This window comes from Mya arenaria, chromosome 9, assembly GCF_026914265.1.
Source record: "Mya arenaria isolate MELC-2E11 chromosome 9, ASM2691426v1".
NCBI classification, from domain to species: Eukaryota; Metazoa; Mollusca; class Bivalvia; order Myida; family Myidae; genus Mya; species Mya arenaria.
The window spans coordinates 73877768-73905034 of NC_069130.1; the positions used below are offsets into that span (position 1 = coordinate 73877768).

Genomic DNA, 27267 nt, shown 5'->3' on the forward strand with positions numbered 1-27267 from the left:
TGGCCGAATATTTTAAATTACTTTTTCTATAATTTCGACTACAGAAAAAAATAATAACATGCTGTATTCTTTGTACTGGTATTTTTGGCATTTTGCGTTACTAACGTAAATTTCTCAGCATATTACCAAGCAATCGAGATCTGTTCTATTGTAAGTTATCTAACATTACTGAATTGAACGCATTGATGCCAAAATCAGAGACAATCTGTGAGAGTGCAAATGTAAAAAGGAAACATAAATGTACCTACTCGTTCACTTTCAACGCAACCTTTGTGGGAAAATTAATGCTACGAAACATGATAACATACAATACTCATAGAGTGTACACAATACTGCAATTATCCTAATTGGTCGCTGAGTAGAGGCTCCCAATTAATGATTAATAATTCAACAACGATGAAACATATCGGATTGATGCACATAAGTCTCAATAACAGATTTATATAAAAAATATGTCTGTTTTTTGCTTTGAAGTTCCGATACCGACAAAACAAAATGCCATACTTCTAGCAAGCAATTTCTGAGAACATAGCGAACTAGTTTCATGTCTGGCATTTAGTGCGTTCTGTGTTTATGCTGTTGATATTTTTACGTTCACGAAGATCGGAAAAGTAGGACTTCCTTCAAGTACGCATTTGAAAGAAAAAGAGGATTGAGAATTCCTAGGATCTTGTATCTTGTAAGTACATTTTTTTCAGATATTATTTTATTTTCTCAAAAAAAAGAAGAATTCGTTTGCTTATGATTTTACTTTTAAATATGTCTTATTGCAATTCATTTTATCATAATTTAACAAGTTGACATTTTCTTTCGTATGTGCATAGTACCTGAAATTAACAAAGTAGTGATATTTCATGTGGGATTATACAGAGCAATTGACGGATTGACATGGAACGGTACTTTATTATATTTTTTCATAAGAACAGTTTTATCTTATAATTATAACCAAACCATATAATTCAAATGGCGACGATGTTTGACAACAAAAACATAAACACACACACACACGCTTGCACACGCGCACTCATACACTCTCATACGCACGCAAGCACGCACGCACGCACGCACGCACGCACACACACACACACACACACACACACACACACACACACACAACATACACACGGACACACGCGCTCCTGCACGCATTCATTCACAATCAAGAAAGCATATAGTTTATAACTTGTAACAGACTATCGAACACAATTACTTTAACTTTAACCATACAAGCTAAATGTACGAGCAAGATTTAATTTATGATTTTTTTGAAGTTGATATCTATATACACCTAGTGAAACGGCGGAATACATCAAATGAAAATCATTCAATAAATGCTTCAGTTGTTAAGCACACTGGTCATATACCCCATTTACATGACGAGATTTACTCTCGGGCATACGTGCATATAAACGCATATAACCACTGCGGTAATTTCGAATAAATTACTCGGCAAAATATTTCTAAAGAATCGACTGACGTGTTTCAGTAAATGTTTACCTATGTTGGTCTATTTAATTTGTTGCGTTTTGATTATCTGTTTGTTATATTTTAGCGTTCGTATACAAGTATCAAAATGGAGTGCTTATCTTTCAATAGGCAATAAGATAATAACTAACGCACTCCAGTCAACAACAACAACAAAATAATATTATTCTTATTTTGTTAAAATAACTAACAGTCAAACAATTATGAACATCTTTAAATTAATTTTATTTAAATTCAATTTTCTAAAAGGCTTACAATAATTGAATGAAACGACACAGGACTATTATGTTGATTTGGGATTTTATCTCAATGTTCTTCTGGTTGATGTAAGCTAAGATTATAAGTATCTTCCATGACCAAGAGTGTAAGATAGGTTCATTCCGACCCGAGCGTAGGGTGTTTTGCGGAAAGGAGGTTTACCGAGTTTCCGTAAAACACCCTGCGCGAGGGTCGGGATGAACCTATCTTACACTCTCGGTCATGGAAGATACTTTTTCTCCCACCTCAGTTAAACAAAATTAAGTAAAAATGTATTTGTTTGCTGGGATTCTTTTGTGCTTAGTGAAAATAATTGCGTACGGATATGCGATAATTCGTGGTTGTCATGGATATTCGCGGAGTGATTCAGAGTATGTAAATGGTCTGATCGGTCTTTAAATAGTTCTAAGAAGAGTGAAACATTATTTCTTGAAAGGTGCGTGAAAACTTTTTTTCTGGTGACATTTGAAGCGAGAAATAATTAACTAGCTTTCTAAATATTGCCATAAGACAAGGTTTCCATGATGCACTACAGACGACAGTCTTCAACAAGGGAGGTAATTGCAATATGGTGACCATTAAAAGAAGTTCCATACGGGCATTTTATCTTCGCCCGTGGGCATGATAAGAATTTCTAGCATGGTTAAATTAATGGATCTACTTATCTGAGGTGGAAGAAATATCAATCTTTCGATCACAAGTCACTTATTATAGCTTAATATCAATATGGATTAAAGACTATTGGGTTATATTAAAAATACTCAGTTTTAAAAGGCGCCTCAAAACAGTCAAAGGGTAAATTTGTCCTCCTTTGGCCTCGGTGTATTTCTAGAATGGCTCGTTCGCCACGCTCATAACACCCATTTAGAATTATTGAGATTTTACTTTATGTCATTTAACTATTACATACACATCAAATTAGCTGTATCAATAAATAAAACCTATGTTGTTCGTGATTATCATGTTACATTTAAACAAGAGTGCACAAGCATGCGATATTCTAATGAAGACCTGGTGACCCTTGTTTTCCTGCGGTCTCTTCTACTTTTACCTTTTTGCAGTTGTAGTTTTATATTCTAGCCACAGGCGCATCGCAGATACAGAGGGCCCACACTTGTGGAAATTGTCTTCAGTTACCTACAAACATGACTTCATCATCAATTAGCCTCACTGTAAGTGGAAATACAATCACGGTTGATCGACAGATGATTGAAGATGGTCCAGAATCTAAACTATCTCAAATCTGCGAGAAAGATTCGGTAAATATCACCAGGCCAGCCGAAATGTTTTTATCAATTTTGGCGTTTTACCAAACTGGTCAGCTGCACATGCCTGTGTCGGCCTGTCCGGCTGCATTTCTGGAGGAACTGACGTTTTGGGAAATAAGTCCCGATTTACTATCACAGTGCTGCAAAAATAGGTAAGATGTAATTCGTCAATTTTAATGACTGACGTGTTGTACGTCCAAATTTTATACTTTGGGCAAACAAGTGTGCTTGTTACCATTATTCCGGTAAAGCGACCTCTCCTATGCCTTTTTTGTGCTTTTAAAGGGACAGGCTCATGTTTTGGCATAAAAATGTTGTTGTTTTTTTCTGGTAATGCATCCGAACACACATCTTCTATAACTATTTTACTCCTTGATTTCGAAATTGCAGAAAAAAAAGAAAGTATAAAACATTTTCTGGTTTAAGTGGGGACCAAACCTATGACGGTACAGTCAAGGACATATTGGAAAACCGATAAGAAAACCACACGCCCACAAGGACTCATACACAAAAATAAGGATCACTTAACATTTAAAGTGATACTCTTATTCAAAATCAATACATACACATGCAAAACAAACACACATTTTGAGTGATACATCCTCAAATACGTACTAAATAATGCACTTATGGAAATTATTAATTACTATTAACAATAAAATAACTGTGTATTTAATAGCTGAAAACGCAAAAAAATAATTAAATGATTGGTGAATGCTAAAAGATTTACTGCGATCTACTGGTCTCATAATGTAACAATACCGTTTTTTCTGCACATTTCTTTAAAATTAAACTTGGTATCCTTCATAGGATTTATTGTTTTGACATTTGTTCATCATTTTTGGTATATTACAAAAAAATGTGTTCAATCTTATTTTTGAGTTATAGTGCAACTTTAAGCATATCTTGAAAAACCTTACTTACGCTATTCAAAAATCGTGGACTTCAAAGACAATATTTGAGCATATATCAACATTTTTGAAGGGTTCCAGCCGTCAGTGTTTTAGTTTTAACACTCCTGATTTTCCACACTATATTCTGTCATACAAAAAAGTGCATTTTACCAAAACGTGAGCGAATCCCTTAAAATGGACATGATTTTTTTTCAATTACATGTGCGTTGTTAGGGTATTAGCCAGGTTTTAAGAAAATACATATGCTACAGAAAAGGGACAGGGTGCTGAGGGACAAAAGGGTACACTGTATCGGGCAGTGAATAATTAAAGCGTAGAAATTTATTAATATCAGGTTTCAACTTCCACATATGTAAAGTGTGTTTGAATTCATAATCATATTCCGAGTTTTAATAAAAATATAAATATTTGAATATCTTAAGCATTTTATTCTTTGAAGGCAGGAGGCTGCATATTCTGGTCTCAATGAGGGGGCAGATTGGTGCCTCCAAACAAGAACGAGATACAGCATTTTCCAAAACCCCTCTAGCTAAACCCCTTTGTTGCATTAGGCTTTCATACATTGAGATATCAATACTTTTAATGTATGATTTAAAATAACATCTTAGGGATGATCTTTGCTAAACTGTCTAGGACTCTAATAACTTTAAAGAATTAGCAAAAACACACAACCCCTTTTTGTCAAACAAGGAATGTTAAAATAAAATTTAAGTCCAAGAATATATGAACTCGAAAACGAATTCACCTTCATTTTTATCAGTGAACTAATCCTTATATTTTTACTATTTCATTAATGTTAACTATGAATGTGTTTCCGTGCATTATTCTCAAATGTGTCGTCTGTGAGTCTGTTTTGTTGCCCTATGGCCTTATAGTCATTATTTGTCATTACGCTTATTGTAATTTCTATTACCGGGCTTAGATAATGTAGTCCCTGTAGGTTGAAAGCGTATACAATATTGCTTCATGGCTATTAAGAGTTTTGCCTTTTAGTTATATCTTCAATATTTCATTTCCATGGAATATTAAACAAAATCGAAGCAGTTAGTTTGTTATTTTACAGCCTTTACCCTGTTATTTCTGTTTGATTTACTGATAGTAAACCCTAGATCAGATGAAAATACACTCAGAAAGACATTATGCACTATCAGTTTAATCCACCTTTGCGACAGCAAGATCACATAGACAAGCACGCTTTAGTTTATATACTTATTTCATTTAGCTCAATGGTGACGACTGTTGATTGTTTATATTATCACTCTCGATGCCGTTTCATGCGCAGTCATTTGATAGGAATAAACTCATGCTTTGGTGTCATTATGACCTGAAATACATTCAGTTGCATTTCACTTAAATAAATTCATTTAATTCTTTAGATTCATCAAAGGGGTCACTCCTTCCAGCGATCTAGCATAAACTAACTTTGCATTTAATACTGCAGTTTAAAAAGTCAGTAATTCTCGAAAGACCTAAATAAGCTATTTAGGCCTTTCGAGATTTTCTGACATTCACACCAATGCAGGATTTCATTCCTATGAAATGACTGTGATTTCCTGGGTAGAAACCAATTCGGGTGTTCATGATAAGAGGCCATGAGAAAGGAACCGCTAGTGGGGGATCGAACCCTGAACCTCTTGGTTGTAGAATGGCTAATATAAATTCAACTGAAGACGGTTAAAAACAAACAGTCTATGTTCATACAAGTGCAGTTAAAATGAAATATACCTAGTTTGTCTTCTGCATGATAGCTCTGTGGTTATTTTAATTAAGTCATGGGCATGGTATTGTACCTCATTATATTTTTTTTAACATTAATTACCAGCGAAAAACTACTTGTTGTGTCAATATGGGATAAGAAAAGAGTAAAAAATATGATCAAAATGGGCCATTTTGCATTAGAAATTATTTTATAAAATGGGGGAGTAACAACTTTTCGGTTGTGATGGAGGGGCGCACGTCAAAATGTTGCACCCCTATATTACGTCCCCTCTAAGGTCACTTCCTGTATCTGCCCCTGTTAATACACCAGATCAACTGTCTGTTATTATGTTAATCATGTTAATAGTTCTCGTACACAACAACCGATTTTACACTCACACTTTTGACAATTTCCAGACTCCAAGCATTTTTGGACGAACAAGAGACTCTGGAGTCATTTCGGGAGAGTCAACGTCGTCTAGACAACATAACACCGTCAAAGATTTCTTTTGGATTCTGCACAAAGCTAAGATCATTCCGTGCGAACATTTGGTCTGTAACAGGCTCCAACAATTCATTTCTACTGACAAGGGTAAGATTTATTGAGAACCTGGAATTTTAAGTGCGGCTTTACAACCGGAAAAGAATTACTCATCGTTTCGGGTAATTGATTATGTTTACGTTGGTTAAATGTATATACAAAATACTGTAAAATGCTAATAATGTTCTTAAAGGAATTAGAATTGAGAACCTGGAATTTTAAGTGCGGCTTTACAACCGGAAAAAAATACTCGTTTCGGGTAATTGATTATGTTTACGTTGGTTAAATGTATATACAAAACACTGTAAAATGCTAATAATGTTCTTAAAGGGACTAGACACCAGTTGATACAACTGTATGAAAAAGAAAGAAAATTGTCATTAACTTACATTACATTGATATCGCTGTGTACAACGTTATAAACCGTAAATAGTGATGTATCTCATCGCTCACAACACATGTATCTTTTGCAGTTTTTGCGTATTTTTTTCAATTTGAAACTTACTGGGTTTGTCTACCACGTACATTCAGTATTTTTTTTTAAAAGCTTTGGTATATGTAACTGTACTTATCAGGTGACTTTCTCATTCTAAATATACACATTTTAAACTGAGAAACCATTATGCCCTATTTTTAAACTGCCTCGCCTTCATAAGTCTAAACTTATTTTAAGAAAATACTGTACTGGCCAATTTTGGGACCATCTGGAATCTAGTTCCTTTAAACCGTATACGTTTGCCTAATAAGCTGTTTGAGTGTATTGTTTGGTATAATGAACTTGGCATTGCCCATCTGTATCACACTTCACATACACCGCATGGCCATTTATGTTATTAAGGCCACGAGACTTGATATCATCAAACTTCACGCAAGAGATATTATTTTAAAGTTCACACTGTTTCCGCTGCCTTGCACGAAACAGTTATCATTGAAATATCATTATGCGATTTTTGTTTCACTAGAACAATGCGATGATTTTGTATTATTTATTAAATTTTAAATTGTTTATGTTTGTTTATGCTAAAACACAAATGTTCATTGATCATACGATGAATAGGCTGTTCTGTTTTGATCTGTTTTGCACAATGATCTCCTCCTACTTGAATCAGGTGAGCAGAAATGTCAGTTTTCTCCGCTCACTTGTTTTAAGGCGCATTTTCTTTTTACAGAATACGTTTATATGTTACATATTATGTACCATTTGGAACTCCTCTGCCATTTTTATCGAAAAAAAACCGCGGATGTATATAGACGGTTTACATATTCAGAAAACGATATATTAAAGTCTGCTGCAAGTAGATTGCGTTGTAATTCAATTTAGCAGTAAAACTTAATGAGACTTAACTCTTGGGAATCTTAATTATGTTTGCAATTATACACTTCACTGGCAATCAATTTAAACATAGATCAATTAATAAAGTCTAAAGCACTACATTTAATTAATGATATAATTAAAAAAAATAAAACTGCTTTTACTGATGTGCCGGCATACATCCGAGGTTGTTTTCGTTAAAAAAAATGGCTGAGGAGCTCCAAATGATTATGTACAATGCAATGCCTTTGCAGTTGTACTTCCTGCTGTCCACGCTGATGGTTGTTACGTCTATTTTTGTGGTTGCCTACGGGACAGATTCAAGCTTCCTGCGGCCTATGACTAATTGTGAGCGGCTTGATTTCATGAAAGTAAGAAATATGGAAGGGACGGACGTTGTAGAAGGTGGGTGTTTTTTTTCAATTACGGTTAGTGCAGAATTTTACCTGCTCACTTTTCATTTAACCCGTCTCGTGTTCGATTATCAGCCTTTTAACATGTTGGTTCGTTTGAGGTTAAACAACTTCTTCAGTTGAAAAAAGATGGCATGTTGCAGTTACGTTAATAGGACCTACCCTATTGCCACGCACATTCGCCTTCCTCCCCCCCCCCAAAAAAAAAAAACAAATAAAAATGAAAACATAAAAAATAAATAAATAGATAGATAGACAGACAGACAGACAGACAGACAGACAGACAGACAAAGAAACACACAAATAAGTAAATAAATTGTTAGAGTTTCGTACAACATGGTACTTACCTGTGGATTTTGTTTGTGTTTACTGTGACTCAGGCATTGTCATTGATGATCGTCTACTGGTAAATGTTTCATATCACCATCTTTGTGGAGTTGTCTTGCCAAGTATCCGAGTCAATGTTTAACGGGTGTTATAAATGTAGAGTGTGATTGGGCTTGGTAACGTATGGCCATAAATTTGCACATTAAAATAGATGAAAGATGCAACATAATGGTTAATGAGATTGATTGACTGATAAAAGGACTTTGTGGCTGCTCTCTGAGTGCCTCATTATGTTATATCATTATTGCACTTATCTGGGAGTCCCATTAATATACTGGCAAGCAATTTACTGTAGCATATTTATCACCCGAGTTTAATTGATTGTATGCATTTTTTATGTTATGTAGTATGATCTATGTTTGAAAGGGATCTCGGTGTTATGATGATGTGATGTTTGCAGCACTTAATTTTGTTTGGGATTGACCTGACCAAACTGTAACCAAGAAATGTCATACTAGAAAAATACTGTTGACTGGTGTTCGAAGGTGGTTTGAATATTTGACCACACTAATGCGTGTTTCTGGTTTAAAATTATTAAATTTTTGCCAGGTTATGAATATTTACGCGTTGATTACTCAGGGACTATGAGAACAATGCAGTACAGTTCTTGACAAATGCGGAATACATTAACTTTTACACTTTATCAGATCCCGGATTCTGTTTCAAGTGGAAACGCTTTGACTAAACTTTGTTCAATACGGCGAAGGGTGATCTTGACCCTTGATTGATGGTCAGCTAGATCAATTTCGAAATTCTATAATAGTTTAGCCTTCTTCTCGTTGTGTTAAGCCTTAATGTATTATCTTATTTTTGTGGGAAACGTTCGCGAAAATAAATATCTTCAACTTTTAACAACATCAGAGCTGAAAAAAGATCATATCCGATTCTTATTCGATCGTTCCTCAGTCTTTTTTCATCGAAGACAACCTAGAATGGATATGGATGGTTTACAATGCCAGAAATATTTACATTTAACCACGGTCCAAGTAGATCGCGTAGTAATTTCAATTTATTAGTTGATCATAATGACTTCATGCTTAGGAATCTTAATTATTTATGCAATAAAATACTTCGATGCCAATCAATTTAAACTTAGTGAATGCACAATACACGTTACAACACTACAATTAATTAATATTAAATTTACGAACTACTTCTACTGATGTACCGGTATACATCCGCGGTTGTTCTCAACTGAAAATGGCCGAAGAGTTCTGAATCTTACTCGATACTCCTCTATTTTATTCGACTTTCTTTACAATGGCAAATAAGATTTCTAGTTTATCTTTACAATCTTTATATCTATATTTGCCAACAGGATTTTTAGTTTCTTTTTACAATGACCAATGAAAATGTTAATTATATTCAGGTTATATATGTTCATTTCACAGGAAGCGCATGGTGAATTCAGTCGGACAACGGCCGAAAAACAACAACGTCTCAAACGCTTTAATTCTTGCACATATCCTCAATCCTCATGTCTCCGTCACAAATAGGTGAATGTTCTTTTATTGCAGAAACACTGAGCAATCATTGCAATTCATCTGAACTCCCCTTTAAACGTTCGCGCAGTCGGAGAAGTTTGGGTTATGAAAGCGGAAAAGAAATCGATGATGCAGAGAGCAACGAAAATGGAGACTACATTTTTATTGACATATTAATCAACAGTAACTCTACACTAAAGAGGAATAAAGTGTTTCCTTTAGAAAGGGTCTCAACGCCACTGTCCTTTAAGAATACGTACGACGAACCCGACTCACCAAAACCGACGCCGACGCTAGATCCTGGCGTGACGAAGAAAAGGGTGAAGATACCGAATATGAGAGTGAGAATGGCGACATTAGTAGTGTTAGAGAGTATAACAATTGTTTTCTTTACAATTGACTTCATACTTCGAATGTTTTCCTGCCCATGCCTCTTGCGCTACTTTACGTGTTTCATCAATATTTCCGATGCGGTGGCTCTTATTGCAAGCTATGTGAATGGTATTATTATATTGCACAACGCGCACGAACAGTATGAAAACGACTGGTTTAAAGTGTTAGAGTATATACAAATCATTCGAGCATTACGACTGTTCAGAATAGCGAGCAGGGTGAAAGCGGGCCGTGTCTTGTGGTATACCATGCGCGCTAACATACACGATCTATTCATTTTAGTATTGTTCATAGCATGTGGCATGTGCACATTTGCTAGTATTCTTTACCTGTCGGAAGGGCGGGAAATAGTAGAAAGTATTCCAGTTGGTTGGTACTGGGCTGTTGTAACCATGACGACAGTAGGATATGGCGATATTACTCCGCAAACACCTGTTGGACGGCTGATTGCGTGTATTTGTTCTGTTTCGGGCCTTTTGTTATTTGCGCTGACCGTACCCTTGTTCGCAAACCATTTCATAAAGTTGTATTCCTATGTTTATACGCCTATTTATAAAAAGAACACAAATGCATCGGAAAATGTAATTGAGATTATCGATAGCGATACACATAGGAAAAACGAGACGATTTGATAACCTTTTGTTTTTATTGTAAATCAGTATTGTAGTAATTATTTCCTTACACTCGATTTTATAACGCTCCGCGTACGCACCTAATTTTCATGTCCATAAGTAGTTCGCATTGAATCCGTACCAAACAATGTATATGTCATAATATCTCGACTGATTTCCCATAAACAGTTCTATCGCAATACTCACACCAGAGTTATGGCCCTTGAATATTCAAAATCGTTGCAAAGTCACTTGAGTATTTCTAATTCTAACTATTACTCAAGTTGAAACAATGTTTGTGGACTTTATATCTCGTTTTAACCGTTGCATAATAGATAAGTTCAGACGTAATTTATCGAACAAGTTTAATAACCAGCCATGTCGCGTTCCTCACTATGGGTTATTTCCCTTGATTTGTCAAATTCACGTTCTCCTCTCTCTGACTAAGAAATTGCTTACTCATCTTGTATCAATATGGTGACAATACTTGTGGCAAAATATTTCGATCAAATCGATTAACAGCCCAATGAAACTATTCACGAATTATATGGTTGTTGTATTGTCATATTTTTACCACTAAATCGGAAACGTTCCTTATTAAATATGGTGACAATGTTTAGGGTGAACGAATACCATCCATTTTGCATTATTCACATGGGGTTTCTTAAATCAAGAGACAAACTCAATTCGAGAAATTCCAGTTTGATATACTATGCGTGTATCCGTCGTTTTCACACTGATCGTTTTCATGAAACCGGTGAAACCGGTAAACAGAATTTTCGAAAATTAAGCTCGTTTCCATTTTGTGAAGGTAACAAACATAGAACCTGTTCATAGTGATAAACAGTTAAACACTGTTAAACACCGTGTATCCGAAATTATCGCTATTTCGCAATGTTAAACTATAACTCGACACATAGTTTTGTATACGAACGATAACTCAAACCGAATGCATCGTATTGGTAACGTGTAACCGACATTGAATTCTTCACGACATAGTATTTCACGTCATCTATAATTCGCGAACGCTGTCATTTTCTGAAAATTGTTAATCCGAAGTCGCGCTATTCCGAAATTTGGGTCCTTACGATTTCGGATTAACGGTGTTCAACTGTATAATTTGTTGTGCGCTCAATCAAAAGGTTGGCAGATAACCAGTGCTTAATTTCTATTCAACAAGCGATGTAACTTTTATACTTTATTTACAATATTATTTTATTACAATTCATTTGTTTGTATATTTTTGCATGCTTTTTATATCAAACTTTAATAAAACTAACGACAACAACAGTAGTACAATTTATTGATTATTGACCCTTTCTTTAACTCTGCTATGTGCATAACTATTGGTAGAAGGTTCCAGGAATTAAACTATCTATAATTAGGGTTGAATCAATAGCATCACAGTTTGAAATCACTATGAAACCTTTACTTTTAGTTAATTGTAACAGTTCAAAAGCCTAATCGTAATTCAAAAATACTGGTTTGCTGTTTACTCAAAATGTGTACATTACAAATATGACTAAGCTAAACGACTGTAGATTAAAATAATGAAACGCTGAATTAATAATGTTATGCTAAAACCCGTATGAATGAATATTGGTGCAGACAATAGTCGCAGAGACACTATGACCATCTTACCAACAAACCTGACAAAACCTGACAAAATATTGTTACATCAAAAATTTTATTGCGTATTAAGCGAGTGTCACTGAATTCGAATTTTAAACTTTAATTGCAAAATCAAATAAACTTCGCTTCTACTGACCGGTAGTTTTTGGTGTTTGCATTTTTGTATGGGTAAACGAAAAAAAAAATCAATTGATGAGTTTACTATTAATTTTACTTCGATCGATGCGGACGATTCACCCAAAAGAGGTCCATAGAGTATAGTTCAGTATGTCTATTTTACCACCAGGGCTTACTTTTTTAACTTATGTCTGCATAAACATATATATTTAAACTACTGAGAAGTATCTATTCGAAAAAAGCTTATAAAGATAGACGCATTGGTAAGATGTTCCCAGTGTTATTTTATTATCTGTTTTGATAATTCAGGAATTAAACCCCTATATATGAGTAACAACTAACATTACGCACAGTACAACATATGAAATAATAAGATATAATTGACAATACATATAATATTAAATATGGTTAAAACATAAGATATATACACCAGTTTAAAAAAGAATGATAATGTGCTATTCACATTTTGAACAATTGATTTTTTATTATCTATAGCTGTATCATATAAAACTCGGTTGATATAAATCAAATTTGTACAAGGATCCAAAAAGTAGAATATAATCTTTTGGCATTGCATTGAAAACACAAATCTAAATTCATCGGAAGTGTTCTTGTTTTACAATATATACAGAATAAGGTGTCATACCTATATGACTTCTTGATAGCTTTAACGCCTTTAGTAACGGGGTTCGTTGGAGTGCCCGATATTTCAGCAAGAAAATGACAAGAATACTCACACAAATTTATCTTCATCAAACAACAATACAACAAAATACCTCAGACTTTAAGATTCAGTGTGCATTTGTATTTGTAAATTCTGGATCCTGGAACTTACTTTCATAATGTTTTTCGACAAAAAGGCAAGAATAAGTGAACACAATGCTATGCTCGTATAGTGAGATTTCAGCACAAAAATGCTTCTTCCTGATGAAAAAGAAAGAAAAATTATTCTCATACGAATGAGCTATGAATACAAATGCTGTTTATACCATAGTATATTTCCTGTATATTTTGAGGGGCGAACGCTTTTATGTGACGTTAAATAAACCAACACAATATATTAAAAAATGTAACAGTTGTTACATGTATCATCAATAAGTGTGAAAATAATTACAACATTGTAGCCCGGGTCATACTCTATTCCGAACCCAAAACCAATGCCGTTCTACCACTAAAAGTAAGCATTTCGGCTCCACATCACCATCAACACATCGTTTACAATGAAAAAAATAACAGTGATATATCAATAATCTTCCCTCTTTCTAAATATAGATCGTAAGTATTCTGTTGAACTCAATGTGAATTCCGAGTTTAATAACACTAACACTCGCCGTTTTAACAACATTGCTGAATAGTTTATATGATCATACTTTTAAGTAAAACAATCACTTTAACACAGTTCATAACCGCTTTACACCGAAAACAACCACTGATTTCGGTAATACAAAACAGTTCGCGTGTACCATTCTTCAAACTGTTCCTTCTATTTGACTCTCTTGGCACAGAAAATGTTACCACACCTTGCATGTGTTCTTGGGGGCCATGTGAGACCCGACAGGGCACTGAAATACGTCCCTAAAGTCCATCGAATTCTGCAAGGTGCCAATCACCCTGAAAAATGATACAAGTTGATAAAATACTAGCCCCGAATTTCTGAGAAACCTTAAGTTTCACTTTGCCAAATCACTTACGAGTATTTGCAGTTCATTTTACATATTTTAAATATGGTTATTACCATGAAGATAATTATCTTTAAAAACCTTTAAAATGAAAAAAATACATATATTAAACTTCTCCGAAAATAGTGTGTTTAGCTAGATAATGTTACGTGCATTATAAGGGCCGAGTAATTTAAGCATAATAAACCACATAATCAATCTACATTTGTTGATAAAATAATCCGCATGGCGGGCTAGATTTTCGAACACTTTTTGTTTTTGTAAAAAACAAGTCAATGAGACATTCTATTTTTAATACTATATAGAAAAACAGTACGATTATTATTTTTAATATCACATTCTTTAGCGATCTAAACATTTGTGTTTATCGTTCGTTTATTCATTTCGATCTTTATCTCATTTAACAAAAGAGTTATGAGATTTTTGCAACTGGAAAAGCCCATCTAGTTTAGATTGCATTAATAGAACGATTTGTTTGCTATCTTACATATACATATCCTTTTATAGAAAGTTGGTATCCTATGCTACGTGCTAAAACATAATATGGTGGTCATTCATATATCAATTTCGGAATATTTCCGAAAAAAATGTAGTATGTTTTTATCTATCAAAGATATGATTCAATCTCCAGGGTGATGTAAACATCAACATAAATACGTATAAATGTAAATAACGATGCGAAGGAGATAAGACATAGTTTTCTTGGCGAAAGAACGACGTGCTTCGGCGAACCGAGTCATAGGCTTTGCTTAAGCATACGCAAGTTCATGGTAAATATGTTTGTTGCTGGGACTGTCTCCATAGTTTTCATTGTAATAAAGAAGTTGCGGACCGTTAATTGTACGTGTACGCTTGATTTACATTTGATTGCAACGTCATCTAGGTACATGCACAAGTGGTTGGCAACTTCTCTAATAAGTGACATTATACATTACCGATATTTTCTTGGACTGTGTACTCCTGTCAGTATTCTGTTCATCATCGACTCTGGTCGGGTTGATCCGCACCACACCTGAAAACAATAAGAAAGCTATCTTATAACTGAACACTAAGTTAACCAACCGAGTATCGTATTTTGAATTGTTTTACTATTATTTTGATATATGTATGGTGATTGCCAAAAGTTAAAATCTAACGCCTGGATAGACCACCATTTCCTCCAAATGCGAACACTCAGATATTTTGAGATGAAAAGGAACGTGTTTAGGTTTTTCGGACATAAATTTACCTTATAATTGCTTTTAATGTTTGCTGAAAGCGTTTGATCTTTTTTGAAACGCTTAAACCCTAAAACAAAACAAAAATAGTGAAGTGGCCTACCTGAGCAAAACTTAGGGAAGACAAGTGTTTCACTATTGAAACTTTTAACGCCCCCCCCCCCCCAAAAAAAAAAAAAAATACTTATGAAAGGGTCTCCCTACACAAAGTTTACAGCAAACAGATATATCGCTATTGAAACGCTTAACGTCATAATAACAAAAAAATAGTGTAAAGGCAAACCTGAGCAAAGTTAAGGAAAAACAGTTGGTCATTGTTGAGGTTGGTGAGGCCAGGCAGTTTGGGTTCCGACCCTCCATGATCCTTCTTCCACTTCTGGTAGGCCTAGAGTAAGATTAGTCCATTAACAAACAGAAAAAATATAGATCAATATATTCATAAAATACAGATTGCGAGCCTGTGTTTGAGTGTTCAATTACCGAAAGGATACTCGCACTCGCATGTGTTTATTTTTGGTCATCGAAAAGGTTAACCTTGTTTCAAACCTAGTAAGACCAGCAGCCAATTGTTTAAAACTGGATAAATTATCCACATGTTATCCTTTGAATAATTTGCACATAAAAGTAATTTGATTGGTCAACAGTTACTGTTGGGTAATTATTCACAAATCAATAAAGATTTTGGCTATCATCAACCAAACCAAAGAAATAACCCGTTTCATACAATTGGTTGCACATATTTATGGTGGACACATACAGATTAATGCACAGTTTAAAAAAAAAATAACTTGCACAAAGTGTGCAGTTAAATAAAATTTATTATTTAATGCATTCCGAGAATGTATTTAAAATATCATAGTATAATTTATACTGATAAACGCACCGTCATAAACTATAAGTTATAATTTCACTTTTTCACATCTTAGCCCATACTTACTACGATAAACTAACGTAACACAGTGCTGGGAAGGTTTTCCGGCATGATGTCATTAAACTAAATTTCAGGCGTTTTTCTTAATAAAGAAGTATTAGGGGATATAAATCATTTAGTTTTGAACCGCAAAATCCAGACAGCTAACATCAACTGTACCTTGTACGACTCTTTAAGGCCTCCGTTGTCTGCAATATTTTCGCCTTGGGTCTGTATTCCATTCACCTAATTTGTAAAATAATTTGAATTAATAACTGGTATCATATGTGCTCAATCACTGGACCCCATAACATAATTTGTTATTTATGTAAGTCCAAATACACTTGTAACAATTATTTGAGAGACTTGTTTGGCATTCCTAGGGCAGAGTAGGGTGTACTTTTTACGACGTCACTGGCCTATCCATGGGCGTCGGGCCGTGTGACAGTACCATAGCTTCAAAATTTAACAAACATTTCGTCTGATCCGTTATAACTTTTTTATAAAGACTAAAACTGCATCAGACATGATTTTCTTTGACAATCACACTTCCGGTCGATTGTTTACCTTTAAAACATAACCCTTATTTTTGGATTTATCTTAAAAAAGATGTTTGTATACCTCATAACTTTATTTGTGTTTGTACCTGAAGGTCATCTTCTATGGTGTAGTTCCCATATTGATCAACAATACACTGGGCCCGCTCCTTAAACTCTGCGATCACGTGGTCATCCCACCACTGCTTCAGGTTGCCATTCTTGTCGTACTGACGTCCTAAATGTTGGACGAAGGGTATTAAAGGATAAACAAAGAGACCCCCCCCCCCCCAAAAAAAAAAAAAAAAATAAAAAAAAAATAATTTTATCGGATATACAGAAAGGTCACACATCAAGATCACATTCGGGTTCGTTGGTCTAAGAATAGGCTAGAACTGTTTATTTTATGGTAATAATACATACGCCCTAGCCGGATTTGAAACGGGTTTTCTGGAATAAGGGGCGGGTACCAATTACCAACTAATTCATCAACCAATAGTAAATTGAAAAAAAAGATAATGCAAGTTTGTTATTGATGATGATGATGATGATGATGGTGATGATGATGATGATGATGATGATGATGATGATGGAAAATGATTCAACAAACCTCTGTCGTCAAATCCGTGGGTTATCTCATGGCCTATCACCATTCCAATGCCTCCGTAGTTAATGGATCTAAAGAGAACATGGTTATGATGTATTATACCTATTTATGAAATCAAAACAGTTTGGCCAGCATGATACATATTCGTTATTTATTATTTAAATAAAACCGTCTGATAGACAACATGTATATAATCATGATAATATTATCAAGTGTTATTGTATTCTTGGCAGTAATAGATATATTATCTGTACTCTAAGAAACACAAAGACTTTACTTTGGGTAGCCTTTACTGTAGAAAGGGGGCTGCAGAATTCCCGCTGGAAAAACTGAAACACGGGAGGCAAGTCAGGTTAACTTATAACATCAGGAATAGTTCTGCAAGTATCTTAACAAAACACATGTCTCCACCAAACAACAATTGAAAGGAAAGTGTTGTCACCTATACACTTTAAGTCCTGCTTTTCAGAATATATTCCTCGTAATTAATAAAAATATAATCAACCTACCATTTGTAGTTGCTGGGCAGACAATAACACAAAGATTCAAGATTTATTCACAAAATATTCAAAAGACCATATCACATGTGGACAAATGAATATACAATACAATGTTTTCAGAAGCATATAAAGCAACTACGTAAGTTATGTACATCAAAGAATATCCTTTTGGTATCTATTAATCAAAATATTTTTTGACTTGTTAAAAACCTGACAATGATAGTGTATAAAATACTCATAATAATGTACGTTTGCGCTGGCTCTGCCAAATATAAAACCGACTATTCAAAGAAACAAAAACGCAATGGTAACGATAACATGTTCAGATACTTATAGATATGTATTCGATTAACACAGTTTAAAGAAATTAAGTTTATTTACTGGAACACGGCCAGGGGCGGGCACAAGATCGATCTTACTTTTATATAATCTAGTCCTACTTAAAATGTGCATATTCACCATTCTTTCCTAAAGGTACAAACCACTTACCTTGATAAAAAAAACTTAAAAGACAAAGACATCAAACGGACCCCATTAATGCTCACCTAAATGGTCGCCAATGTTCAAATGGCATAATTAAGACATTAACCTGTTATAAGTGAAATAATTTTCAGCAGGCCTATTTCTTGTTCAGTGTGTCCAAATCCGTTAATATATAATGTAGACAAAGTTCGTTTATTTCAAACTGATTTTCAAAGTTTCAGAAAGTATATATTACCTCTCTTTGATTAGCTTTACATTCGTTTACGGCATTTATGTTATATACCAGCTGGTTATTTTATAGGAACAAATTTACTATTACTATGAATATATCCCCTTTGTACAAGAAGTTCATTCATATAAACTTAGTCCTGATAAAATAAAAAAGCAACGCATTCGCGACGCTAATTATAAAAAAAAATGGCATCCCTTGTTAGAGAAATGCATATTCAATTATTTCCTGATAAAATGGAGACATGCCATTTAATAATCTATTATTAGAAAAATATTACCCGTTGTACAATAACCGCATATTAAGTTTTTTCCTGATAAAATAAAATTAACGCAACGCCATAAAGACGCTAATTATAGGAAATGTCACCCGTTGTACAGGATCTGCATCAAAGTTCTTTTCCTGATGAAATGGAGGTAACGCATTCAAGAAACTATTTAAATGGAAATGTCACCTCTTGTACAAACATATGAATTGATTCCTGATCAAATAAAGATAATGCTATCGTTAGTACTCACTGATTTGATTCTTTGCAGAGCTGTAGAAGGCGTTGACAACTGCTGGATATGTAGACCACCTGAAGAAACGTTATTTTGAAATGGATCCCTGTATAGCCGATCCTTCGTGGGCACAACATACATCCTTCATTTTAGTGACCATAAAGAAAGATGAGTATAAAAGCTAATAATTTGAACTATACCAGACTCACAGCATTCCCATACTTATTATACATGATGTATATATAGGAGTTGGTGACTTACAGGTTTCTATCCACTGGTTTATGGATCATTTCCAGGTTACTTATTGCTATTCCATGAATATTCTCCAGAATATTTTCAAAGTACGTGTCTGGCCGAAAGTCCACCTACAAAAAGAACAATAGTTTACACACCAACGGTTTGATAAAATATTAAAAACTTTGTAAACTCTTTTTCATTCCAGTTTTACTCTTTTTGCATGTATGTATGTCAAAAAATGATTGTTTTTAAAGACATTCCCTTACATGTTTATACTCCTCGTTGAGGACCGTGTCGTTTAAAATATAGGAAGGGTAACCGATCTGGACTGCCATGGCATCTGCCTGCAAGAATATCAGCACTACAGATTAATATGGAATACTAACTATTTCGTTTCGTTTAAAAAAATAACGCTACAACATTACGGATTAAATACATTCTAAAAGGAAATTTAACTTAAGACGGGCGTAACCAGGGGGCGCAACCTAAAACTTAAAACTAAAACGTGATTTTGAGCGGTTTGGGGTCTTCCCTTTATACAAGAAATGTTAAATAATAGTCTTTGCATACTATTTCACCCATCTATCTCATGCCAGTTCTTTTGGCGAAAACAATCTATTATCATGAACAATTGTAAGTTACTTTGCCAAAGATTTGTTACCTTTTCCTTCGCGAGTTCTCGCGTCTTTTCGTCCATCCAATCAACCTCCGACAGCAGCTCGTTAAAAGCAATTCGAATATCCTTAATCATCTCTAAAGCCTGTAAATGGAAATTGAAAATTTATTTCAATGTTTACCAAAAAAACAGAATTGATACGTGGAACGATTTCCACCAACAGTTGATTTAAAAGGTTAGCACATTAATATTGGTGATGGTGTTGTTATTGTTTATGGTAAAGTTGTTGGTGGTGGTGGTATTGTTGCTGCTGTGTAGTTGTTGTTGTTGTTGTAGTTGTTGTTGCAGTTGCTGCAGTTGTTTGTTATTGTTGTTGTTTTTGTTTTTGTTATCATTAGTAGTATTTTTTTATTAAAGACAAATTTAGTCCTTCTTTATAAAAGTAGTATCATTAAACATGTACTATGATTGTATATTATGCTTGTTTTACCAAGTATTGCTATGGTGATACTGGAACACTTACACTCTGTTTCGCGGTTTCGTCGAAATGCTTGTTGATGAAGAGGCGGCCAACAGCATTTCCCAGGTTGTTATTAACGTACGTAACGCAGTACCGCCATCTCGACGTCTCGCTACGTGACCCGTACAGAATCTGTTAAAACAAAATGTACATTGAACTTTTATAAACACAAACGATGTATTCATCACTCCGTTCATTCTTTCTTTCTTTCGTCCGTGTGCTCGGTAATTTTGTATACATATATTATTTAATATATTTTGTTTATACATAAGAAAATGAAAAATGCATTTAGTTCTTATAAAGTCACTTTTATTGTTCGAGTAACCATAACAGTAGGGCCGACGTATCTTTAGATATATGACCAAGATATTAATTAACGGCTAACATATCCGAAAAGCTGGTTACATATCAAAGATGATCAGTGTGGCAGTCAGCCCATAAACGCTGATGCTTCAAGATGAACTAGGTCAAACTTGAAAATATTCCGAGATGTGCCTATCATAAGATAAACTTTCAAAAGTAAATGTGGCGTCTTGTAATTTCATAGGAAACACCGGGTTAATTGTAATTATATTCCATACATTAAGATGTCTGCAAATTTACAGAGGTAATAAACTGAGACATTAACCTTCCATAAAACAAACCTTGTGGTATTCGCTGTCTAGGTCTCTGTACTTATTTGGCAGATTCTCGATCCTGTTCATCATTATTCGCCATATCAGGTAGTTTGCCAAAGTTCTAAAATTATAAGCATTACAAACCAATGTTAGGAATCTGAATTATTTACAATATCTAGAAGGGCCAGTGACATATATTTAACATATCTTGAATATTGCAGCGTATAAAATTCCATCCCCACCAGGGTGAGAGTGTTCTAGTGGTATAGGTATCCACCTCTAGGGATATTTCCTCATTGCAACTCAAAACATACACCAGTACTGGTATCTACCCCCAAAAAACGACTCGAGAGTGATTCTATAACCTACCACCTTTCGTCCAAATCGAGCTCCAGGGAATTAGTATAAACTTATATAACAGTTGATTATGTCAGTATTACTAGAGATGATATTAAAACCATGGCGACATTAGTTAAGAAAGTTGTATTTGTATCCTTAACAAAACTAATTGAATATCAATATGTTAATAATCAAACACAACGAAGACACACTTACCGTTTATCGGTTTCTTGAACCAAGGTGGCCATGTTTGCCAGATACTCGGGTGCATAAACAACAATTTCTTCACTTTCGGCGATATTCAGACCCACCCTTGAAAATATGCCTTGTAAATATCGGACCCACTCAAACTGAAAAGGAACATACCAGGTTCACTTATATTTCTTGAAAACTGTTCATGCTCATTGAATGTATAGGTTATAGTTGTCTATGTATTTCAAATTAAATGAATGTATTTCAAGACAGCGTCAGTCTTTCTGGTGTGCTTGCGAAGTATATGTGCAGAATATTTCAATTCAAAATGCGTTACGGTTACGCCGATATGTAAATATCTTGTGAAATAAAATACCAGTCATAATTCGCTGCAACCGATTGCATAAAAATGGTTAAGTTTTTGGTTTGGTTAAAGTTGTGTAAAATGTTTATTCATCGGTCAATATTTATTGAATAATATCTAATTATCAACGAAAACGTTTTAATGAGTCAAGTAACCGAAAATATCGACAACTAATTGTATACAACTTGTTTGACGTTTTGTTTTGGATAAAGTTGGCCGAACTGTTTAGTATATTTAATATTTAATACTTCATCGAATAACTACTATTAACCATCAATTCAATATTAAAACCTGCCAACATATATCATGCGAAAACTTACAAGTTCTATGCAATTGGGTGAATTGGACAACTTATCAAAGTTTTATATAACTGTTCCTTGTTACTACACATTACAAAATACATTTGTCCGTTATGCACTCGTGGTATATGCACGGTAGAATACTGGGATCAGCTAGGATGCAACGAAATAACCACTTACGTTCGGAATCATTTGTTGTAACTCGGCGATGGTCATTTTATTGTAAAGTGCCTCACTGTCTCGTCGGTCCTCTTGGGGAATGGTAAACTAAAAGAACGGAATGATCAAGTATAAAAAGTAAAAATGGACAAGATACGGATATTTTTGGGTTGACAAGACAAACAATGTACACAAGAGTGTACCATAAATATTTAAGTTAAGAGTAACTATAAGAATATATTAATCCGCTGTATGTTGTTTTGTTTTACACTGAGTTTCATTAAAGATCTAAATCGATTTAGGCGTAAACTGAAATTATCTTAGTGTCAAAGTTTCATTGTTAAGTATTTGAGTGAATTTAAATTGAGCAAATCTTAAAATGGAGCACAAAGCTGTAAAATAAAACAAATAAATGTATTGCCATTTTTGACGTTTGTACAAAATTAAAATTAGTAATGACAACATCCTTCATTGGAACGGGCCCCCGAACTTTAATGTACTAAGAAAACAACTGTATTTGGCTATATTTACTGTATATAAAGATAAGTAACTTATAGAATATGTAATTCCTCCGCATTATATTTAGTTATTTGCTGCATTAACTCGAAATGTACTGCAAAACAAAATACTTTATTTTAGTACAGTTACTTTATAAGGTATATAAAAAAAACACATGAAAAAATATATACAATCTAGCAAAAATGTTTCTTTTATCTAAGTGTTCGGCTTAATAGTATGTGGGTTTTTTCAGCTACTTTAAGATGACGCAAATTTGAAATTAGCTCTGCCTTGTCACTTTTCGAAGATTGTTTGTCAGACGTGGTCAAAGTTATCCATTGGATTACACAACCAGGTGTTATTATTTTGTTCCAAAATTTTAACTCCTTTATTTGTCACTTGAAGGTGCCAATGACAACATCAGCGTCATGTACCATGTTGGTAAATTACCTTTACTTTAAACTTACATTCGCAATTTTCATCTCAAGTCGTATCATATCGAGCATCTCCTTTTTCGCTATCGTGGAGTTTGCGCCGAACAAAATGGCGACGTCCGTGGCGTATTGCATGTACGCCTTGATGTGTGGATCATCCACACCCTTCGTGTAATAATCACGTGAAGACATACCGAGTTCTGGTTGGTCAACCTGTGAAAGGAGGCAATGTCAGGTTAAATTTAAAATGACGTTTAAATCAATTCACAATGATGCAGCTTGATTTGAAAGATCGGATTGAATCAACAAAGACTTGGAAGAAAAGCAATACAATGATGTTATTTTAAATACTAAGGCTCTGATTAAACTACAGATGTCACACCCGCACGCTAGCTAATGACAGGATGTTTCATTGATTAAGGCAAATATTAAAATAGCTATTTTTTTCCGAGGAAAGTAATTCCCTTATTGCCTACCAGGTCAATGTAAAACATATAAATAACAAAACGTATGCCAGTTTCTACTATTTACTGTGATGGTAATATGTTAACAAGAATGTTCTCTCCACAGAGTCTAACAGAAATCCTCTGCTAGGGCACCAGGTGACAAGTAGACCGTGGTCAACAGAATATGTGCAATGCACTACTTAACATTATGGTGCCAATGTATACCAGCTATTAGAGTGGTACATCTCAATCTGTGTTCGCTCCATGAACTTTAATAGAGCCAATAATGGATACCTCGCAGTATGATGATAATGAAGCTCTTCGCTCCTAAAGCGTCATATTAAAGGTCACGTAACTCTTAGAAGAAATGGCTATTTGTCATGCAACATACGTCAGGTATTACTTCCCATCACGGTCATACCGGAGGAACGAACGCTATCAATGCCCACAACACCGGCTTAATAGGTAAACCTAGTTGCAAATTTTCTGCACGGTTTGTTTTAATTCGGTATAATTTGTTAACAACAAATAATGTCATTTAAAATGAAACTTTGTAACAACGAAAAACAAACCATTTCCATACGCTGTATAGATTTTGACGGGACCTAATGGTTTTATTTTTATTTTTACCATGCTCAAAAGTTAAAAAAAAAGTCTGAATAAGGAACACGGAAGAAAATCTTCCACTTTTTAAAGGAAATATCCAGTCAATAGATTTAAAAATATTCGTAGCGTCAAGCTTACGAGTTATACCACGTTCTTGCTTAATGTGTACGAAATGCCTGGCGTGTTGTCTAGAACGGTCAATGTTTCAAACATGAATGCATCAAAATTTCAAGGACATTGATAATTGTACAGCTCATAATACCGCTTAGAACTGTCAAATTACCTACATATGTGTGTTTGAAATTGTTCTTTTTTAACATATTCCCATTAAATAAATATCGTCTTCTTCTGAGTAATTCCGTGATCAATATGTCTTCTTTTTTACATGAATCTATTGAAACGAATGTATTTTTATATCCCGGAGATGATACTCCATACTTTGTTTTGCACAAACATAAATACAAGTATACTTTATATTGATATAAACATTGGTATGAAGAAAAGAAATAAACTCGTGCAGAACTGATGTCCTTAAGTATCTTTTAACATTCAAGAATAAATGTTGTTACATTCAAGAATAAATGTTGTTAGGCAAATGATCGCAAATCAACCATATATCAGTGATGAAACCATCAATATGCTTATTATGTTCTGAAAATGATACTTATACCCGTCTTTCCTACCTGAATGATGTATCTTTCAGAGTTTTTATCATCAGACCCAACCCACTGGTCTAACAGTATCTTATTGTTGTACAGTCTCAGTTTGGCGAGAAGCTCGATGAGATCAAACTCGTCCTCTCTCCAATCTTCCCCTTCCGCCACGGGCCAACCCCCCAGCTCATCCAGGAAATCAAGCGCCGGGTTGAGGTCACGCTCATCAATTAAAGCTGGGATGGACATATTTGATATACACAAGAACTGTTTTCGGTTGAATCGATATTCTACTTGATATCAAAGTTACGCTAATCGATTAGAGCTAGGATAAGAATATTAAAAAAATAAAAATTTGCTCGTGTTTTACACTTAATGGTAGAGCCATTTGGTCGAAATGGTCTTAATAACGCTTACCTTTAAACAACGATGTAGATTAATGCCACAAGTGCGTTAACGACCACATTTGTTGGTAATGGAATAGGAGTGGTGATAGAGAGTGTACTATAACCTCCCGGGGATATTTTAAATTCACGAAGTAATAAAATCATAATGTAAATACAAATATGTACATAAAACTTTTTATATACGTTCAAAATTGTTAATACTGTATTGTAACTATAAACGATAACGAGCATATTTTTGTGTGATGTAATTATTACAAGTCCAACTTCACATTACTTGTGTTTACGCTTTACTTACGTGAAAGAACAACGTGTTATTTTGTATGATAAGGTTACTTTATTACCTTTGTTTCCATTAACATTCATGTACTTAACATTTTTACCATTGGTTGTTTAGTGATCAACAAAAATGTTAATCATATACTAGTAAATCATGTAATGAGGAACATTATATGTTTACGTTACTCGTAAATAAATGTGAAGGAATCTTGAATCTTTTAAATGGCAATTACTACTTACTCTCATTTGTACAGGAAACATACAGTCGCTTGGACTTGATTGTACCCTCATTGTCTTCTTTCGAAATCGGTTGTTCTAATAAATCTGAAATAAATCTGAAATAAGTATTCACACTTTTCACAACACTATTACACGTAAATAGGAAGTCTCACAAAGCGGAACAAGCTCAGTAGCCAAAAGTTTAAACATAAACCCGTTTAATGGCACAGGGTAAACGCCAAAGACATAGAACACAAAAACAAAAAATCACAAACAAGAAACATGGAACAACAGCACAAAACTCCACAAACAACACAGTGCCAATATACTATACTAACGTTTCTAACATATTTTCGAATTGAATTTATTTATTGCTTTCACTTTTTCAAGAATTCACATTACTTAAACAATATAATTTAATAGCATGTTACCTTTGATTTGGAGCTGTATGTTATCGCGGAGTTTGGTGAAGGTGTCGTGACTGGTTTTATCCTCTGGTATCTCATTCACCTAGATGAATAAAGAGTTACTGTTCATCAAGTGCTACGATTGATACGATTCATAAAGCACAAGGATTTATAAAGCGCTACCATTATATGTCTTATCGTCAAAGAAATAAATTTGCACTAACGGGAATGGAGAAAAAGGAGAAGGGTTATTTTATGTGTAGTGTAGATGAAAATAGTAACGTGAAAGTAGTTAACTATAGCCTAGTGACGTGCATAACATCTGGTGTAAGGTAAGCAAGTGAAGAGTAGTGTAAAGTAAGACGTATGTGTTAAGTAGTGCAGTGCAACGAAGAAATAGTATGAATTAGTTTGGTGTTAAGTATAATAATAGAAAGTAGTGTGGTGAAAAGTAGAAAAGGTATAAATGAGTGTAAGGTGATAATAATAGCAGAAAGCAGTGTCGTATAGTAGGAAGGAAGTGTTATGAGAAAGAAATGTGGTATTTAGAAATTCATGAGGTGTACTACGGGAAAATAGTGTTGTGTTATTTATAGTAGAAAGTAATGTTGAGCAAGGAATAATAAAAGAAAGCAGGGTGATGTAATGTTTTATAGTAGAATGTAGTGTGGTGAACAGTATAACTGCAAAACGTAGTGTAGTTTAAGACAGTTGAAAGTAATTTCCTGTATTGCTTGAAAGCAGAAAATGATGTTGTGTAAAATAGAAGTATAAGAAAGCAGTGCGGCGTAAAGTAAAATATGG

General features: G+C 34.3%; 2 protein-coding genes across 2 annotated transcripts in view; one reads left to right on the forward strand and one right to left on the reverse strand.

The window, feature by feature from the left end:
- Positions 1–498: 498 nt before the first annotated feature.
- LOC128203340 (potassium voltage-gated channel protein Shab-like) lies at positions 499–11841 on the forward strand. The gene is made up of 5 exons (XM_052904721.1): positions 499–679; positions 2824–3163; positions 6041–6215; positions 7731–7881; positions 9794–11841. Exons 2-5 carry the CDS (start codon positions 2889–2891, stop codon positions 10783–10785), a joined length of 1593 nt encoding a protein of 530 aa, XP_052760681.1. The 5' UTR covers positions 499–679; positions 2824–2888; the 3' UTR covers positions 10786–11841.
- Positions 11842–11949: 108 nt separating this feature from the next.
- LOC128203339 (neprilysin-1-like) overlaps positions 11950–27267 on the reverse strand; it is a 54480-nt gene continuing 39162 nt past the window's right edge. Inside the window, exons 6-24 of the mRNA XM_052904720.1 lie at positions 26488–26566; positions 26078–26161; positions 25185–25390; positions 23483–23662; positions 22539–22625; positions 21720–21853; positions 21192–21285; positions 20551–20679; positions 20073–20171; positions 19678–19755; positions 19436–19539; positions 19193–19251; positions 17740–17791; positions 17466–17533; positions 16966–17093; positions 16500–16565; positions 15693–15794; positions 15128–15204; positions 11950–14124 (exon numbers count right to left, since the gene is read on the reverse strand). Of these exons, the coding sequence (XP_052760680.1) occupies positions 14025–14124; positions 15128–15204; positions 15693–15794; positions 16500–16565; positions 16966–17093; positions 17466–17533; positions 17740–17791; positions 19193–19251; positions 19436–19539; positions 19678–19755; positions 20073–20171; positions 20551–20679; positions 21192–21285; positions 21720–21853; positions 22539–22625; positions 23483–23662; positions 25185–25390; positions 26078–26161; positions 26488–26566 (1926 nt within the window). The 3' untranslated portion in view covers positions 11950–14024. The remainder of the gene's footprint in view (positions 14125–15127; positions 15205–15692; positions 15795–16499; positions 16566–16965; positions 17094–17465; positions 17534–17739; positions 17792–19192; positions 19252–19435; positions 19540–19677; positions 19756–20072; positions 20172–20550; positions 20680–21191; positions 21286–21719; positions 21854–22538; positions 22626–23482; positions 23663–25184; positions 25391–26077; positions 26162–26487; positions 26567–27267) is intronic.

Coding starts and splice junctions, on each gene's coding strand:
- LOC128203340 (XM_052904721.1), top strand. CDS start 2,889: ATGACTTCATCATCAATTAGCCTCACTGTAAGTGGAAATACAATCACG. Junction 3,164..6,040: donor TCACAGTGCTGCAAAAATAG/GTAAGATGTAAT, acceptor GACAATTTCCAG/ACTCCAAGCATTTTTGGACG. Junction 6,216..7,730: donor ATTCATTTCTACTGACAAGG/GTAAGATTTATT, acceptor ATGCCTTTGCAG/TTGTACTTCCTGCTGTCCAC.